This window comes from Neodiprion pinetum, chromosome 1 (assembly GCF_021155775.2).
Source record: "Neodiprion pinetum isolate iyNeoPine1 chromosome 1, iyNeoPine1.2, whole genome shotgun sequence".
In the NCBI taxonomy this organism is placed as follows: Eukaryota; Metazoa; Arthropoda; class Insecta; order Hymenoptera; family Diprionidae; genus Neodiprion; species Neodiprion pinetum.
The window spans coordinates 4,827,338-4,846,151 of NC_060232.1; the positions used below are offsets into that span (position 1 = coordinate 4,827,338).

At 44.1% G+C, this 18,814-nt stretch overlaps 1 protein-coding gene across 10 annotated transcripts in view; it reads left to right on the top strand.

The window, feature by feature from the left end:
- The first annotated feature begins 2,813 nt into the window (after positions 1–2,813).
- how (protein held out wings) overlaps positions 2,814–18,814 on the top strand; it is a 43,011-nt gene continuing 27,010 nt past the window's right edge. For all 10 annotated transcript variants that reach the window (XM_046637216.1, XM_046637220.1, XM_046637225.1 and 7 more), the window contains exon 1: positions 2,814–3,633. In XM_046637216.1, coding sequence (XP_046493172.1) covers positions 3,507–3,633 — 127 coding nt within the window. In that variant the 5' untranslated portion in view covers positions 2,814–3,506. The remainder of the gene's footprint in view (positions 3,634–18,814) is intronic.

The following is an 18,814-nucleotide window of genomic DNA, read 5'->3' on the forward strand; positions in this document are numbered from 1 at the left end:
GAACTAATATTTGCTAGTACTTGTATTTTTAGGACTTGTTCTTTTTTTTTTGTCATCTCGGCTTAAAGTATACACACGTATACATCGAATTTTTTATTCATTACGAAATAGATATATGAATTTTTGTTTTTTCCACGGTGAATTGAGCCAACTACTTCAAGTTTTCAGGATTGTCGGGGCGATGCAAAATCATTCGTCAGTCGCTTACAGTTTTGCGAATCTACTTCATCTGAAAATTATATGTTTCAGCAACTGCGAACGGATGAAGGATGAGGAGAGAAGTTGTGTGCTAGCTGATCAACTGAGCATGTACCAAAGGCGCATGTATATCTCCATGATGTAAATCTGTATAAATATGCCGTAGCAAATTGTGGATCCAATCGGTCGTGTAATTAATGCCAGAGTCCTCAAGCTGTTCATCATGTAACTTCCGTTACAATTATGTCATCGTTGATCAGCTTTGGACATCGTGATGCGTCCATCTGATGTACGTAACTTATGCATCCGTATTCCGTCACGTGTAGTTTCCTTTTAAGAGAATCTCTTTGTCTCTGCAGACAAGATATGTGCGTACTTATAAGATATACTATCGCACGAAGACCAGAGCCGAAAGTAACTCTTTCCCAGATGACAACAACTGAGTCGAAGCTTATCGAAGAAACTGGTTGAAAAAGGTGTAGATGAAAACTCTGATGGAGCATGGGGAACAAAATAATCGCGAAAATAACGCAGTCCGTGTGTGGAATCGCACGATATGTAAGTAAATCCAGACCTCAACGTTACACAACGTTCCCAAGGTGCGTGCATGATGTGTATTATTCACGCTGCACAACTTCCGCATCACATTTATCTCAACATCATCTTTTCCTTTTGGAGATTAACGGTGACATGGAAAATAAAGTAACGTCACTACTTGTAATATTTTAGGTGCGTCTATAGTTGACGAATTTTTGCATTGTTGTAATCGAACAAAGTCCCCCATGCAAGGGTGGCTTGAACGGTCTTTGCAGACTTTCCACAGACGCTGATCATCGCATGGAATTCCGATCACGATCGTGCCCTCAAATTTTTTGAACGGTTACGTTTTTTTCCCATCACACGACATTTAGAAATGCGAACCGAGTGGGAACCTCGAATTATATAGGTATAATATAAACGAAATACAGAATAAGCAAAGAGTCGAAATGTGTATCGACCCACGCGTCCTTTTCAAAGAGAGAACCGGTAATTGCAGTCCGTCCCTCGGGTCGGCTGTCGTTCAGGTCTCACCTTTTGAAGGTACAATCTAGGTTACTCGTGGGTTGATTCATCCGTGAGACCCTGGGGACAGTCGGACGTGGGCGCCGAGATACGAAGTCGCTCGCCTTCTGCCGCCTATTTCGGCGTCCTCTAATCACCACACGATAAGCTCGTTTCACCCCGTAGGTGGGATTTTCATTAATATCCAAAGAGACGGGCTGCGGGTCCATTTTGTAGTTTGATTTATGCGCGCGAATCATGAGGGCAAAATCGATCTAAAATATAGACAGATACAATCGAGATCCGCGTTTCTCTGACAGGATATATTCGCTCTTTCTCTCTCCTCTTCTTTCTCTCCCGCAGCGTTTATCCTTCTACGATAAAACGTGGGATCATATTATGGACCGAAATCGGGTTCGCCGATGATCTCTTGATGCGGTATCGCCGCGATCTCGCGAATAGGGAGGCGGAGAGGCGCGCCAGATTTCCTCGTACAAACTCATATGGTTACAAGCAAAACCGGAGCAGTCAGACCTCATCGTACGCGGTTAAAGAAAGCTTCGTAAATATTACGTAATTATACCCCGAGCTGGAAGTCTCGAGTTAAAACTTGAGTTAGGTTCATTATGTGTGTTATAACCAACTATAATTTATGGTCGAAGCTTCATCAGCTTTATCAACGGGGTTATTAAGAAGTCCGCGGTACCAGTTGACTTTGACTAATAGGGAAAATACAGATTTGTGGTCTGTGTATTGTAATTATTTGATGTGCATGAAAAAACATGAATAAATAAAAATCGAATTTCTTAAAGTAGCTACGTGATATTAATCAAGATTCATGCTTTTTGGAACTCGTTTCGTTCTCTTGATCATTAGAAGTTAATTATAGATGTATATAAGACTAACAAATGACCATCGTTACTCAGCATAACGACGTGGCATTATCAGGCTCAAAGTTGATGAAAAAATTGAATACAAACAAAGTATCAACTTGAGAATTGGTCATTTTTTATCGTTTCCACCTCACAGCCACAATTTACTCCCGATCATCACAATAGCTAGAAACGATTTCCAGACAAAGCATGAGCAACGAGTTATATTGATTTCGCCGATTTTCGTCAATGTTTCTGTATTTGAAAAAAACCAGTCCTCGAAGAATGAAGAAGCGGGTGCGCGCGCGTTTCATGCTTGCGGCATAAACGTTGGCGGGTCCGTCTCTTGAAGGCATGGAGGGTGAAGGGTAGCTGGACCTGAAGGACGGTATACAGCATGGCGTAACCAATATGCAGTAGCGAAGAGAGCGGGAGAGAAAGAGAGAGAGCGAGAGACAGAGAAGGGGGAGGGGGTGGGGGGTGCTTAAGCTCGAAGAAAAAGGTATACTGTATACCGAATACTGTATACTATCCGCGCGTTGCGTATCTCTCGATTCTCGCTTACGTAGGTATTGTCAGCGGAGGCCGTATATGGACAGTGGGCGGGAAGTGTTTTCCCGTTTTGCGCATGCGCTGATGCTAGCGCGAGCTGCGCGCCGCCGCACGAATCCGCCCGAGAGTCCCTCGGCCTGACTTACGCAGCGCACCGATCAGTTGAGCCGTGATATCCGTAGCGCGCGTACTTACACACGAAATATCGCTGTATAGTTTACTACATATACGTACATACAATACATATATGTGTACATATGTATAGATATATATGTATATATATTAACACCATATAAATACCGAATAACCGAATCGTCTATCCCGAATCTCCCTAGTCTCGATAGTTGTACAAAAAGAGAATTAATAATTGAAAGAAAGAAGAGAACGGAACGAAACTAAAAACAAAACAAAACAATAGAAAAAATCGCACGCATCTAATCATCTCGTTATCTAAATCACCGTTGCTGCCGTTGAATGTTTTTCTTCGACGTATAACGAATTCTCTGTTGCAACGATAGTGACTCTTCGACTGTCACCTTGATAATAACTGTCTGCAGTAACGCACGACGAAGACAACGACGGAGACGAAGACGACAGTTGAACTTGATGAATAAATAAATAAGGAATTAATTTGAAAAAAAAGGCCGCGCGTAAACGTGAAACGCGGCTTATCCTCGAATCAGTAGATTCGAAGACAATTCTTCGCTGGGGTGGGCAGGTATTGTCATTATTCGGTAAATTTGGACGTCGCTAACGCGCGTAAACATTAACGAAACGTGTTCCTACGCATCGTGGAACGTCGTCCCGCGGCCGTATTGTAAAAATAATAAAAACATAATTACAATGTGTGATAATACTAACACGACGACGCAAAGTATAGCGGACTATCTTTCACAGTTACTAAAAGATAGGAAGCAATTAGCCGCTTTCCCTAACGTCTTCATACACGTAGAACGCCTACTAGATGAAGGTAAGAATTAATCATTAATCCCTACTAACATATCTATCTCCTCGATAATTCTTATGTATGTGTAATCGTCGCTCTCACGCTCGATCCTCGGCAAATCTTCGTTTCTTTCTTTCTTTCATTCATTCATTCATTCATTCGCTCGTTTTCTTCCACGTTGTGCAATTTCCTCGATTATTCCTCGACAATTGCCCAAGTGTGTTACCGCACACATTCGTAAAAAAAACACAAGAGTGATACGAATAGAGAGCGAGAGAAATAGATGTGGATGGTGCGAGGGAGAGAGAGAGAGAGAGAGAGAGAGAGATATCGAGAACCGTATGTTTACACCAGCTAAGGCATTACGTCACTCTTTCGAAAATGGCACTTGCCTTCGCGGAATACTAACTATTCTAAAACCGTACGCGATGAACGAACGCACGCGTAACGCTTATTATTAGAAGTTATCGACAATTAAAACCGCGCTAGCGATGAAAAGAATCTCTTCTATCACCCAGTTTTCTCGAATTGATATACCACACACGTGTCACACGCTTTCCGACTAACACGATCCACTGACATATTCGGTATTTGCGCGAAAAAAGAACGCGTGCAATTCCCATCGCGTTCCCGTACTTGTGAATACCAACCAACTAATGAAACCACCTTCGTTTTATCAACTAACAATATCCACTTGTGAAAACAAAGAGGAAGACAGTGAAAATCGGCGTGAAATAAGATTAATCTTATCGTAGTCTACGCCACGTGACACAAACCAGACGTGAGGATGATTCCGTGCTTGCTGCTGTTGCTGCTGCTGCTCATCTCCTCTACACCCTGCAGCAGCATTGGTTAATATGGTATCTCGGCCTGCATCTGCGACCCGGATGTCAAAAACACATGGCATTAGCCAGCCGTACGCCGTTGACGAAACCTGCATTGAGAAGACAGCTATTCCACGATATTTTCAGACTATTGTGAACGGTGAACGCAGCAGCGTATAATACCGTGTTGGGAATACCGGATGGAACAGTGATATTATATTCAGTGAGAGAGAAAAGAAATAAGAACGAGTAACAATAAAATAACGTCATGTATGCGATCATGAACTGTGTGCCTCTGTGTCGTTGCTGCTGCTGCTGCTTGGAGCTTTTAGAGTCGTGGCCAGGGACCGACTCGCGAGGTCGGTCTTTGGAGCGAGTGAAATCGACGAATCGCACTCACTCGGGCAACTCGGTTGCTCGTTTCGAGTTGCTCTACGCGCCGGGTAGTGATGGGTAAACGCAGCTATCGAACGCGATCAAGCGGGCATTACGCGTGCATCTAACTGAACGCACGCAACAGGTTGAATGCGCCGGTTGTAAAGTCTAGACGCTACCTGATGGACAACGACGAGTATTCGATCGTTGTTCCAGGACGGCGGGGCCGCAAGAATCGGCTGACACACAAGCACCGCAAGTACCGGTTGAACGGCGCCAAGTATTTTAGGAAAGCCAATGATTCATTGAACCACCAGGTGAATTACCTAATCGTATATTATAACCTATGTAACACGTGTTATAATGTATGTAGGAATTAGACGAACAGCGCGTGCATTCCGCACGAAATATAATTGTTTGATAATATGAGAACGAAGATCGAACAAATGGATGAAAAGAATTAAATATTATTGTCGTGTGTAACACAAGGAAAAAAGTGACTAAATAATTAATCCTTTATCCATCGATATCATGTACATGTACGTGCGTACGATATCGTGTATGGAATATACTGTATGCAAGTATATATCGATGAAATCGGTGAGGTAATTGCTTCCGTTGACTTTGAATATTGACCGTGACTGAAGCGATTAATGATCGTATTGAAAATCACCGTGACTCACATCGTTTTCCTATTTCTTTTGTCCTTTTGTTTGTTTTAAAACAATATATATATATATATATATATCTTTCTCTGTCCACTTCTTTATCGGTTTCATTTCACTTTATCCAGCGAGATCGATACGCGATCGATTGGTAACAACATACGATACACAGGGGATCAAAGTGTATCGTCGAGAGAATTTAAAATCCCTCGATCTAACACTGAAACACCGTTTCGTCGCGGCTACATAACACTCGCAACGTACGCGTGCATAAACACGACAGGTTCGTCTCGCGTCCAGTTGTTCTACGCAAGTATGTAGACCTAGTCAAAGTTGGCCTGAAAAGAAGGAGGATGGAAACTGTGGCGCATAAGCAGCGTGTTCGAAGCCATCGTTTGGCCCCGGTCGCCCCCCCCCCCCCCCCCCTCCAACCTTCCCCGCCCTCCTCCCCCGCCTCGGGCAGCCGCATTCCTTCTCTCGAGCCACACGAGAGCGAGCGAAGCGATCGTTGGTAGGTGGAGGTGGCGGTGGGGGCGGAGGGGTAAGGGGTACCGTTTCGCTCGGCTCTTGGTTACCAGCGCGTGTGTGGTTGTCGGGCGAACCGCATCCATGCGCACCCTCACCATCAGAGGATATATACCCTGTATGTGGGACCAGAAACGAGAGAAACAGAGGCCCTGCAGCGACTAGCCAAACGCTTCGTCGGGTGCGCGCGCGCGCGCTAGCGAAAGACGGACTCTAGGCGGTGTGCGCGCGTGCGTGTATACGGATGTGTATGTGGAAGCGAACGGGCGAGGAGCGAGTCGCGCGGCCCTCGTTTCTCCGGGATCCTCAGGAGTGGCGGCGCGCGGCGCCAGCCATCTTGCCGTTTTGCGACAAGCCGACAGGTTCGCCGCCCGTTAGCGATATGTGCGTAAATATTTTACACGTACTGTGACGCCCGCAGTCCCTTCTCTCTCTCTCTCTCTCTCTCTTTCTTTGTTTCTCCTCCTCCTCTTCCTCCTCCTATCGCCGCCAACCCCGTTCTCTCGCAATCTCGCACTCAGCACGTGTACTTACCGGCTGCATTCGCAATACTTGCGCACAAAAATGTATACCTAATTTTTTATTGTTTGTGGGTGGGTGTGTGCAGGTAGGCGTATTTAATGCGGTTGACCTTGTTGGCGCAAAATTACGCGATGGGAATTACTGTACAAGGGGAAAAATATTTGCGCGAATCAAAATCGTGCCAGTAAAACGGCGATAAGGTTAACAGGTTGGGAAGGAATCCCGTATTGGTATGTTTGGTTTGTTTGATACGCTGAAGATCGCCAAATTTTTAGATTGTGAACGAATTGAATGAATTTTTGAATTCTATGCATTTAATATTGCGATTTCGTTGAATCCGTGCCATTTCGTTATTTCTGCGTCAAATGATAAAGTATTGGAGTATTTTTGTTCAGAATTTCGTATAGAATCGGACTGTTGAGCCCTTTTTCGATTCTGAGATAGGTGTGCTTCGATATTTGGAGATATATACGTCAAAGTCGAAATCGACCAGGCCACCCACTTAATGAAACATCAGGCTTTCGTAGAACCCATTCTCGTCTACACATCACCTGCAATCCAATTGCTTATAGAGTACATTTAATTTTCCAACTCCAAATTATTCTTGATTAGTTTGTTGAAAGTTTAGGTCAAACTGTTTATTCTTCAACGTATAAGGTAGCGGTTGAAACTGGTCTCACATCATCCAGCAAAATTACTCGATTTTTCTGTAGGTTGTACGTAAGATTCGGAGTTTATCCCTGAAGTTTTTGTTCAATTGACATTCACGGTCAATGGCTCGTGAAAAGCCGCAGGTTTAAACCGCGCAGCCATACTTCTGAATTCGGCTTCTGCAGTGCCGCCGGCGATTTCCTGTGTCCATCCGGGTGGTGGAGAAGGTTCCTTGGGTGGCTATAAAATACGGCCGTCGTGACGCAACGTGCGCGAAATTCGTTATCCTCTTTGGAGATCTACGAAGAGAAAAGTTTGTTGAGTTTTACACGATCGCCACGATTTTACCTGCTATCTTTAGCTCTTCCGCCTTGTCGGTTTCTGTTTCTTTTTGATTGATAATTTTTTTCCCCATTTTACGCGGACCGACGTCGTCCGATCACTCCGTTGCGTATTTTCGTTTGACCAGTTCTTTCGTCATCTCTCATCGCGGCACGGCCCCGTTATATTTCCCCTCGAGAGATAAAAATTAATAAAACAAAAAATTATTAAGAGACCAAAAAAGAATATCGCTCGTTCTCGCATCGAGTTTACTGTTAGACACAGATGCGTATGATCGATAACGCGATACAGACACATTGGCCAATAGCTGTTGACTGTCTTTCGCTAGGCCGAGTCATTGGTGCGAGGTTGGAAATTACGGGATTTCCGAACGTAGCGCTCGTACAAACACGGCGCGATCGAACTTTGAACTTTGGAAAGGGTGAGGAGAAAAGGTCTTGACCACAAACGTCCACGGATGATAGGTCACTCACACCTGCAGGGTCTGCGGAACTGTTTAACTCGATGATCTTTTGCCTACTTGTCCTGCCCGGCGGAAGAGCCGCCTTTAGAAATTCAACCGGCACAATAACACGACGCGCGTTGACAAACCAGTCACGGGTCAAACGCGGCTTTGCTTTCCTGCCTTTCAAAGAGACTCATCATACGTACGCACCTGTTCACCGCACACACCGCAGGTGGTACACGCACGCGTTTCCGTATAATCCTCGCGAACGGGGTTGCGGGTGGCATCAGATTAAATTTTGACACGTCGCCGATCGATAGACGATGAAGATTTTGGGCAATTGCACTTATGACAAGTACAGCGGGCATTTGTGATGAATGGTATTATAAACTCGGACCGGAGAGTGGCTCGAATTACAACGTATCGGGTCTGTAGGTGGGGAGTTACAGGGCCCAAGTGGGAAATACGAGGCTATGGTAATAATTCTGTAAGAAGACGTTACGCGCTAGGGTATATCGCCTGTTTCTAAATTAGGAAATGCCCACGCGTCTTCACTCGCCGTTACACAGGCGGTTTAAAACGAATACCAAGTGACTTTATACGCAGCGCTCTTCTTACACTCGCGAGATCGCAATGCTCTACGTCGTATAACGCATCGACAAAAACCGCGGTTAAAGCGCGATTGTCGTTGAAATTTTCAACGAAATTAGCGATGAAAAATTACGGGTAAGTTGCGCCGAGATCGTAAATTATACTCGGATTCGGGACCGTTGATTGGACTGTTTTCTTCGTCGCGAGATACGCGGTGTTGCACAGGGATAAAAGTGGGTGAAAAACGTGCGTCATCGACGATCCCCGATCTCGCTCACTACCGTCATCGAACAAGACGGCAAGACAAGGTCTCATACGATTAGTTACGGACCTCAGGGCCGTAGGTTGAAACTATTGAGGCCCTCTCGCGATGGGGGCCGTTGACCGAGATGACCCCCGGTGCACACCCATCCTTCTCGACGCAATACGTCCGCGTGGTGGGAGGTGAAAGGAATCTTCTTCGTCGGTCTCTGTCCTCTGATATATCCAGCTCGTGGACCATCCGACCATCCAGAGATTCGAACCGTCGCTGTCAAGAGATTCCCACGTTTCTGTATCGTACACATATTGTACATACCATTGGTATGTACCTGCCATGCTCACCGACAACGCCGCACACTCGTTTGCTCAATGTCGTGAAGGGTCTATCGAACGAATCTTTAAACTCGATAAGCTCGATTCAACCCGTAGGAATCGAAGATCAGAGTAATATTTCACTGCGAAATGTCTGCGAATGAATATGCATAAAGAAGTTGCTCACTATATTCCATGTCGTCGGTAATCCTTATAGTAATCGGATTCTTATTTTCAATGTGTGCGCGCAAAAGTATTGGGGACGAGGATTACAGACGTTGGTCATGTTGTGTGATTGTTATTTGTATAATAAATGGACTGGGTTTACCTTCGTACCTACCGACTGACAAATCGGTGGCACGGACAAAGGTTCGGGCTTTCTAAAAGTCATTACAGTTCTGACCGTGAGGCATGCTTGTCTCCCCTTATGAAACATTTAACCCAGTGAGTGACCGGGACTCTTGAGAAGACGATGATTGCGATAACGAGTATAGTGAAGTTCCATGTTGTGACTCCCTCTATTTCTCTTGTCCGAGCATTCGTTCCTACTTTCATTGTTCTCCGTGTCTCTCGTTGTCTCACTTTTCTTTCTTTTTCATCTCTCTCTGGGATGTAACGAAAACTGGGTGAACCACTGCGCGTGGTGTACCGCTATCAAAGAGGACCTCTCTGCAGACGATGACGAACGGAAAGAATCGAATTCGGGCCTGACTCGGACCGGCCGGTTCGTGCAACCACAAATAATATCCCCACGGGTGGGCCTCGAGCGAATATTTTTTAACGAGCACCGCGTATCCTCCACCGGGTGACCAACGCGCGGCCCACATTCGTCGCAAAACCGTTAACCTCGCATCATTTCACAGATACATGTTTTCGAACAACCGAGACTTAGCCGCGGCTCGCACGTAACCTACCTTGGTGTCGCGGACTAACAGGATTTCACTCCCGCTTTTCCCCTTTACTCCCTCTCACTTCCTGTCATGCCACTGACATGTCGGTAGATTTCAACGGGTCGGGAAATACTCTTTATACCACTAAGGAAAGAAGGAAGAGAGAAGAGTGCGAGATAAAAAATACGAGAGTCAGGCAGAGAGAAAGATGCTGTGATGGAATAAGTATATATATATGTATATATTTATATCGTAGATAGGCGCGAGTGAAAAACCGTGAAAAACCCCTTTAAAGAGATTTTTAAACCCACGCTGCTATGTAGCATCAGCAGCAAAGGCTCACTCACGCCCCACGTAGAAGTACACTGTTACCTCGACACTCACTCCCGCAAAGCCAGACAGCTAGAAATCCTATCTTGGACCCTGATCTTTCTTTCTCTTTCTCTTTCTGCTCGGAGCTTTTAGTTGCTCTCTTTTTTTCCTTCCTCAAATCTCCCGCCATCATCCCTCAGGGGGAAAAAATATATCTACAAGTAGATGTAGTGTGTTCACCGCAATCTAAACTTATAGTTCGGTTACCTCTCCGTCCGATCCGAACATTCAATGTTTTCCATTTTCGTCGACTTAATTTTTTCTAGTTTTCAAGTAAAAAATAAAAACGGAAATGAGAATACACGGAACTTTGTCCGTAGCGACGGAAACCTTGGCGGTCACAGAGGGATGTAAACAGAACAAGTACTTGTTGTTTCACCGTGCAATTTTTCACCCTCGCGAAGGTTACGGAAGAGTTTGGTAAATCGCGATAAAACGAAGTTGGTAAAAACGGTGCATCATAACCCCGAGAATGAATTCGTTGTTCTTGCACATGCAACTTTGGTTTTTTCAACAAAATTATCCAACTCGGCAACCAGATCCGGCCTGAATGAAATATATCTGTTTGTCGCAAGGCTGGTATGTAGATTCACGGTATGGAGTAGTGGTGAACCAGGGTAATCTAATACATAAATATAAACGCCGCCATACACCGCGTACACGCACACGTGCTCATTCGCTCTCTCTCTCTCTCTCTCTTTCTCTTTCTCCTACGAGGTCACGTGTTCGATGGTTCCATACCAAGACTTGAGACTGGATTGACTCTCGAGGGCTTGTCCAGGAGTGGCGCGATGCAGGGAGTGGCGACCCGCTCCTCGTTCCGACTAGTCGGGAATGGACTCTACGTGTAGAACGCGTACAGATTTCTCTGAGCCATTCGCTCCGAGGTCCGATATGCACAGGCACACCGGTACCTACCTTTAGATTATTTCATACCTGCATCTAGGCGCTCGCACTGCCGCACGCAGGACGCGTTAGTGTCTAACCGGAAAAGCGAATGACTGTCATCGAAGTATCGTGTTCGAGTTAGACCGCAGCCACCGTTGTTGTCGTTGGTATCCTTGACACTATTTTTATCACGAGTATTATTACGAGTAAAACAAACACGCCGACAGATCTCCTGCAAGTGATTTGGGACTGCGTGGATACAATAGAATTAATATCTATGAGATACGTTAGGATCGGAATAGCTCGGCTGGTTTGTTTTAAACTGTAATTATGATTTTTTATTTCGATTTCTTCCGATCGTAAGCGTTGACACGAGACTCCTTGTCATCCCAGCCGAGTCTCGCTTATCTCGATAAATGCAGCTAAGGGACTCTCGATTCGACGGTGTTGGCGTCGATTACCGATGCGGATATGCTTCGAGCGACGAACTCGAGGAAAACATATTACGTTATCAAGCTGCGCGTGATGTCTCGTCGCCAGGTTTCTTCCTAACGGTATGTAGGAACTCGCGCGTGAAAGGACATCGGCTAATAAGGCGTTTTGAGCAACGATCATTGATTGGAGCCGGTACTGGCTGTGGTCGTGCCGCTTGGAACCTAGTTCAGCGAGTCGTACGAAACCGCTAATGACACTTTGGTATTCGTAACGAGCCAAGGAGGGCAGAATTTCCTTGATCAGTATCCCGTTTGACCGGCTTTTCTTATAAGCTCGAAAATTCTTTACACTTCCATTGATAGTCGGAATTGTTCAGGCTATCGGTATTACTTTTGTTTCACGCGTTCGAATTTTAGCGCCAAAAAGATAACCTCGTGTCTCTCCGTTGCTTCGAAGGGAAAGGCGAGAGAGGAATAGAGATGATAGAACGGCCCGGTTGTCGAACAATATTGTGAATAAACAGTAGCCCTCATTGACATCCGTGCCTACAGGGGTAAATAACAAACATTGAACAGTAAACCGTGAAATCATGTGTACATATTTATAATAGATAAAGCCTTGCGTGGTGAGACCGAAAAGCATCTGGTTATACTGCAGCTATTTAGGGACCGTAAAAGGGGTCTGGTTTTTCCTCTTCCGGTTATACCGCGCCACTGCTCGGCGCTGGAGAGATTTTGTGTCAAATGCCTGGCACACGTTGCCGCACTGCATTCTCGTCGAACGCTTTCAAATTCCAAGTTTAGTTCTCTCATGTGTCTCCCATTTTCCACGGTTCTCCACTTTTCGCAATCTTCGCGAATTCCTGATCACTCGACAAGTTTATCCCCGATCCGGTCACTCAACGCTACACTTTTTTCTATACGCCCTCCCCGCACGCACGACGGTCGACTTTTTTCCCCTCTCGTCCTGCGCAGGATCAACAGGTTGGTTTGTCCCGCTCTCTGAAAGGAGGCGTGTAGCCTGACTCGGGGGAATCTTGAATGGAACCTGTTGCACGGGGTGGTTGCACCGATCGAGGTGCAAGGCCGATGTCCCGAGGATTCGAACTCGCCTCGGAGACCCCTTGCCGACTCCTTTTTTCCCCGTCTCCCTTACAGGCGACAGGATATCGCCGCTTATAACTCCTTCTTATAGCAGGTTTTACCTTCGAAACCGCGACTCCGACACTCTCCCTTTACACGTTTTCTCTACGCGTAGCGTATTCCACGGAACTGATTTTATTGCGTCGTAAGTACAGCAGACAAGACTGAACCGAAAATATGAAACGATCGTCCAAATAATAGTTTGTGTCGTTGTTCCCGCGATTCCGCCCCCAAAAAGCGAACCGATAATTAAACAGATACTCGAATTATCTGCAACGGGACGCGTAAATCTGTAAATCGGGTCACTCGAATCATCACCGATGAGGAATAGCTCGGGATTTCAGGTCAGACTATATTTCTTTCGTATCTTACACGTTATATTCGTCATGTATGGGTGTACAGTTATCTCATCGAAATGTTTATCCGGCTGTACCTGAGCCTAGGTTCTGCTACCTGTAGCTTGTTAGCCTGATATACCGATGCGGTTCGAGAGATGATTTGAACGTAAAACGATTTGCGAAGGTTGTGCGTAGGATAATCGAATATGGCTACCGTAACGTGCGATGGACGTTAACTGTAAATTTTTTCAACTTCGGATGAATGTTATTTGCATCTTTTACGTCCAACCAGCGCCCACTTAACATACTCTGAACGCGTTGATACCGATCATTCAGTGGAATTCAAATCGTGGATCGTTTTGCCGTCTGCTCACCAACTCTTCGGTCCTAAGTTTCGCCTTGGTATTTATTCCGGAGTATATATGTGTATATATATAATGTGTGTCTGTCTCTTTTCGCACGCGCGTGTGCGTGTGTGTTTATGTTACACGCATGCGTGTATGTATGTACTTAAGAGACGAAATTATAAATAAAAACCCTGAGTCAGTGAGTGAAAATAAAGCGAATTGCCTAAGCGGCGACGACGACGATTTGGTCGGATTTTGAAATATACGTCGAAAAGCGAAACACCTGTAATATTATACCTACCGAAAGTTGTACTCTCGATGATCGAGGCGTTTTTTGTTTAGAAAATATGTATATTAGCTGGTTTTCACTCTTCACTGTTACATCCTGTATTATACCGAAATCTGATGAACGATCAACTTGGAATTTAACGACTGAAACCTGTAATTGACTTTACTGTGAAAAATGACAATTTCCTCATTTCTTCTCCGGAGCACTAAAATGAGACTTGGAAAGTCTGAAGATAGTCATGCTGATTTTTTTTTCCTTGATAAACTAAAGAAAGACGGTATCTTTTTATTTTATAAAGTAAACTTATAAATTCGTTGCTAAAACAATTTGGCTTTTGACTAAAATTGACGAGAATGCGAAATCGTACATCCCGCAAATGTGTTGAGATAAGTTGGAAGGATGACCCAAAATTGTCGAGAATTTCACGACGGGTAATAAATCAGAAAATTAGCATTACTTTTGTGCGAGTACATTATACGTATGGTATACTTTGTGAAAAGATGCCAGGCTCTATTTAAACTCTGTACAAATGCCAGGTGCGTGTATTATTATACATATATTATAATTGCATGTGATTGTTTCAACGTTTTCAAATTCTGTACAAGTATATTAGCCAAGTTATGCAAACGATTCGTAATTCCTTGATAAACTGTCAAGTCTGCTTACAACTTGGTCAAGGGAAACGTGAAAACAAATCTAGGTATATTAATTAGACAAATGCTTGCCGGTTATTAACGCGGAACACGCGAAGGTTTCTTCCGTAAAAAATTGCCATTCGTTATACTTATCGCAGATTTCTTTGCCTGGCGTAAAAAACCGCGAAGACGACTTTGGGCACCTGACGCGCTCTCGTGGTTTAGTCATCTTTGGCACCGTGACATTTTTCCACAAACCCTTGAGCGAAAATCTTTCATGAAACTTGACTCGAGCCGAGTCGTTAGATTGAGGTTTTAAAAAGTTGCTTCATAAAACGAGGAGAAATCTTTTCCTAGTAGATTAACGCACGTTTTTTTTAAATTCTATTTTCCATGTGACTCTTAGTTCAAGTGTATTTCTTCATCTGTCATTAATAGCTTTTTGCATAGATTTTTTAATAGATTTTTACATGACGACGATGACTGTAAACTGTTGGTCAAAAAATATCCCGACGTCTATTTTCTGATTTACATGTTTCTTCATTTTTTTCCACGTATCGGAAACGAGGAGTCGGGTTATTTTTTCTTCCTCTTCTTTCCTTCCTTCTCGTTCTCCCTTTCATTTTTTGGTCCAAGGATGATGAATCTTTCGAAAAGAATTGACGCGGTCTAGAGAGAAATACCTTAGCATAAAAGTGACGAATGAATACGTGTAAAACGCAGTCCTACCTCTGGGAATGGTGAAATAAATAAAACATAGTCAGTATAATTCAGCTGGTTATCCGCCGCTGGCAACGACAACGTTGACTGCTAACGATAGCGTCATACATAGGTACTTTGTCTTGCAAAAATCTCAAAAGCCAACAGCTGTGTGTGCGTGCGCGCGCGTGTGTGTGTGTGTGTGTGTGTGTGTGTAGGAGGAGAATTCGTGTAGAACAATTCTGAAACACACAGGCGCACATTCACGACACGCGATCCAAAGGTACAACCTTTACGACGAGTCATTTTTATTTATTGTAAGCCCAGCGCATGCTCCCAGTAAAATTCATGAGATCACCCACGTTTATTCTTCTTCTTCTTCCTCTCCTCCTCCTTCTTCCTCTTGCCGTAATATACACACAAAACTTATTATATACACACACACACACACACACGTATCGACGAGCACAACCGGACCCTGAAAAGAAGGAGGACAATAACGACTGACGACACCTCTAATCGCGGTAAAAGTTAGTCAGGGTTAAAACCGGGCCCTGATCATCGTCTTCCAAACATCATTATACATTGTTTTTTTCTTTATACGTGAAATAAACGACACGTTTCTTACGCCGAAGGTTCTTAATTCCGTCATTTCGTTTTACTATCGTTTTACCAGGTGTAACAAGATTAATAAAAAATTCACCGGCTTTCGGATTATCCTGCGATATCTGTACGTACAATTGTATATTTCGAGCTGCAGCTGGGCGCTACAGGTATTCGCGAAGCGTGCGACAATCTCGTCACGATTAGGTATGCGTCAAGTTTTGCCAACGAAATGTGCTTTGCTCGGAGAACGGTAAATACTATACGTATACGGGCAATATCGGAGCGAATTCCCATCACTTCGATGACCTCAAACTCTTCCTCCGATACATGTGGTCATAATTCGAAGACTCGAAGCGTTCGTTCGCTGTGGAATTTCTCGACGCAGCAGAGAAATTATACGGTCGGTGCGTAATCATTAAAAAGCCCCTCCTCGACTTTTCGTTGGAAATCTACGTTTTACCGACGTTCTTTTTTACGCTTGAAAACTACCAACCTGAGTCAAGTTTACGTAATAATATATTACATGGATTATTATTTTTTTATTTTTACTTTAATTATCGCGAGCATATCGCTTGGTTGGTTGGCACGTATCTATAATGTGTATGCAGAGAGACGGGCGTGACCACCGAGGTTAGCACAGAAATTCCTGCCAATTTTCTAGAGCAACTATATACAAACGCGTATAGCATCATCGAGGTGTCTAAAATATTGTCCCAATTCTTGGTGCCAAGATTTGTTATAGTTACCAGTGTCGGTTGGTCTCGCCTAGACTGACTTTGCAGTCTGTTCGGCATTACCGTGGAATTTTAGTCAAGGACGATCATCGCAGTGCCAACCAAGTACACCGCTAAAATTTCACTTGTTTATTTCCGCTCTTTGATCTTTGTGAAAAAATAAATATCAGTAACAACAACTTCTTTCCATTCCATTCAGGGATATTTTTACGAACGAAAATACGGCGATGTACTTTACCCGGGTGCCGAGCCGTTTATCCATAAAAAATTGGTATCCTCGTCGTCGTCGTTGTTGCTTAATTAAACAATTCTGCCGTTGCACCGCAGCGCGCATGATGCACTTCGTGCCAATTATGCTGTGCAGGTGGCGCATTCCTCGAGTAGATTTGTCGACTTGGAAGTGCCGAGTTTAGCCACCTTGAAAATTCACCAGTCGATTAATTATCGGACCCTCGCTAATGCAGGTGAAAAGTTTAGCGTCCTTTTTCAACTCTTTGAAGCAATTCAATTAACATCCGTTGCCTGCAGTAACTTTGGGAGACGATTCGTCATTTCTGATGCATAACTGTTGTCGAAAAGACAAAATAATCACAATAACAACAACGGTATTGATAACAATCATTTACGCTTGTACACGACTTGGAAGTAATTGCGATTATACGATTTCGGGGAAGTGAAAATTTTCATACTTTTCGTATTCACGTACATTGTACCGTTTGTGCAAGTACTTACTTTGCTATGCATCGTACGAGATGGGAAAATAAAGGTCTCGTTATCTCGCTTGCGGTTTTGTCTGCGTTTTATTCTTGAACATTCTTGATAAGGTACACGTGTTGTAAAGAAACTGTCCCAGCTAAGATTACGAGCCGTCGACTTGATACAATTAGTGTCTATACGTATGCTCGACGTTCTCAACGTACGTCAATTAAATTGTAATACCGTTCAGCTCGCGGGCACGCCCAAAAAATTATGCATAATATCAATTCTGATCGTTTTATCCCGCGCGAAAGATGAGTTGACAAAAAATATATACACGCATACGTAATTATATGAACTGTAACAAAACGGTCTCGTTAACGTTGGGATTGAACGATTACCGTCGGCTGTTTTGTTCAAGTGGAAAGGTATGCGTGTAAGCTTAAAACTTGCAGACAATCGAGAGAATTTTTTAACAGCGGCGATTATTAGCCAGCGCATTATGTACGTATAATGCACTAGTAGGCGTCGTACCTGGGCTAATTGGTCTTTGTTTCGTTAAAATTACACTCCGCACTGCAAGCGTAATTCCCAATGAAAATGTCGTAACTCGTCATTGTCGATGTTTCACACTACCCAACAGCAAGAGGAAAAATTACAAATAATCCGCACTTTTGAGTAAATGTGTTTCAACATATCTAGGTATATAATATAACATACTCGTGAATGCGATGCGATCCACTATTCGTTATATTTAAACACGTCTGCATTTGTATGTCATGTAAATTTACATATAAATGCAAACTACCACGAGATCCGTATCGTCGTGGAATTAAATGAAACGAGCCCAAGTTTACAATAGTAAAGAGATGTAAAAAGAAATATGCAGTAATAGTAACTATGGGAAAGAAAAAACTGCACGAAAGTGAAAAGTTAAAAAAAAAAAACAACTCGATCTTATCGCGCGAATTTAACAACGAGTCTTATCTACGAATTTTTTCAAGTCTTATCTCTTATTCTCTCTCCGTATACACGATGTACGTATATCATATGCACATCTTCGTCTCCACTTCCGCTGACTTTCTCTCTTCATCTTCCGTCCGACGATGACGACGTATCCGCGCGGGATTGGCATTTGTCCGTGGCATCGAAAAGTCCGATTGGTGGTGAAACGAAAAAAAAAAAAAATTGCGGGGGATGCACGCCGCTGCAGACGATGATCCGTACGGATGCTGGCAAACCTTTGGCTCTGTGCTCTTGCAAAACCTGAGGTAGGTTGGTACTTACGGGCGCCTCTGGATCTAGCCCACGAGCCAAAGAACGTCAGTCAGCTGATGTCATGCAGGCGCGCGATGCTCGCGCTAAATGCGGCTGTGATGCCCCCTTTACCCTCTACCCCCCCTCCACCCTCTCTCTCTCTCTCGTCTCTCTCGTCTCTCTCGTCTCTCTCGTCTCTCCACGGCGACGGGATCGCGCAGACTCCATTCCACACTCTCAATTCTTGCGGCATATGATCTCTTAGAGCAGTAAACGCCACACCCTTCGTTCCTTGTTCATGCCGCTTGTTGCGTCGCGTTGAACGAGCGCGGGATTTCATTCAATGTATTCTCACGTTTCCACG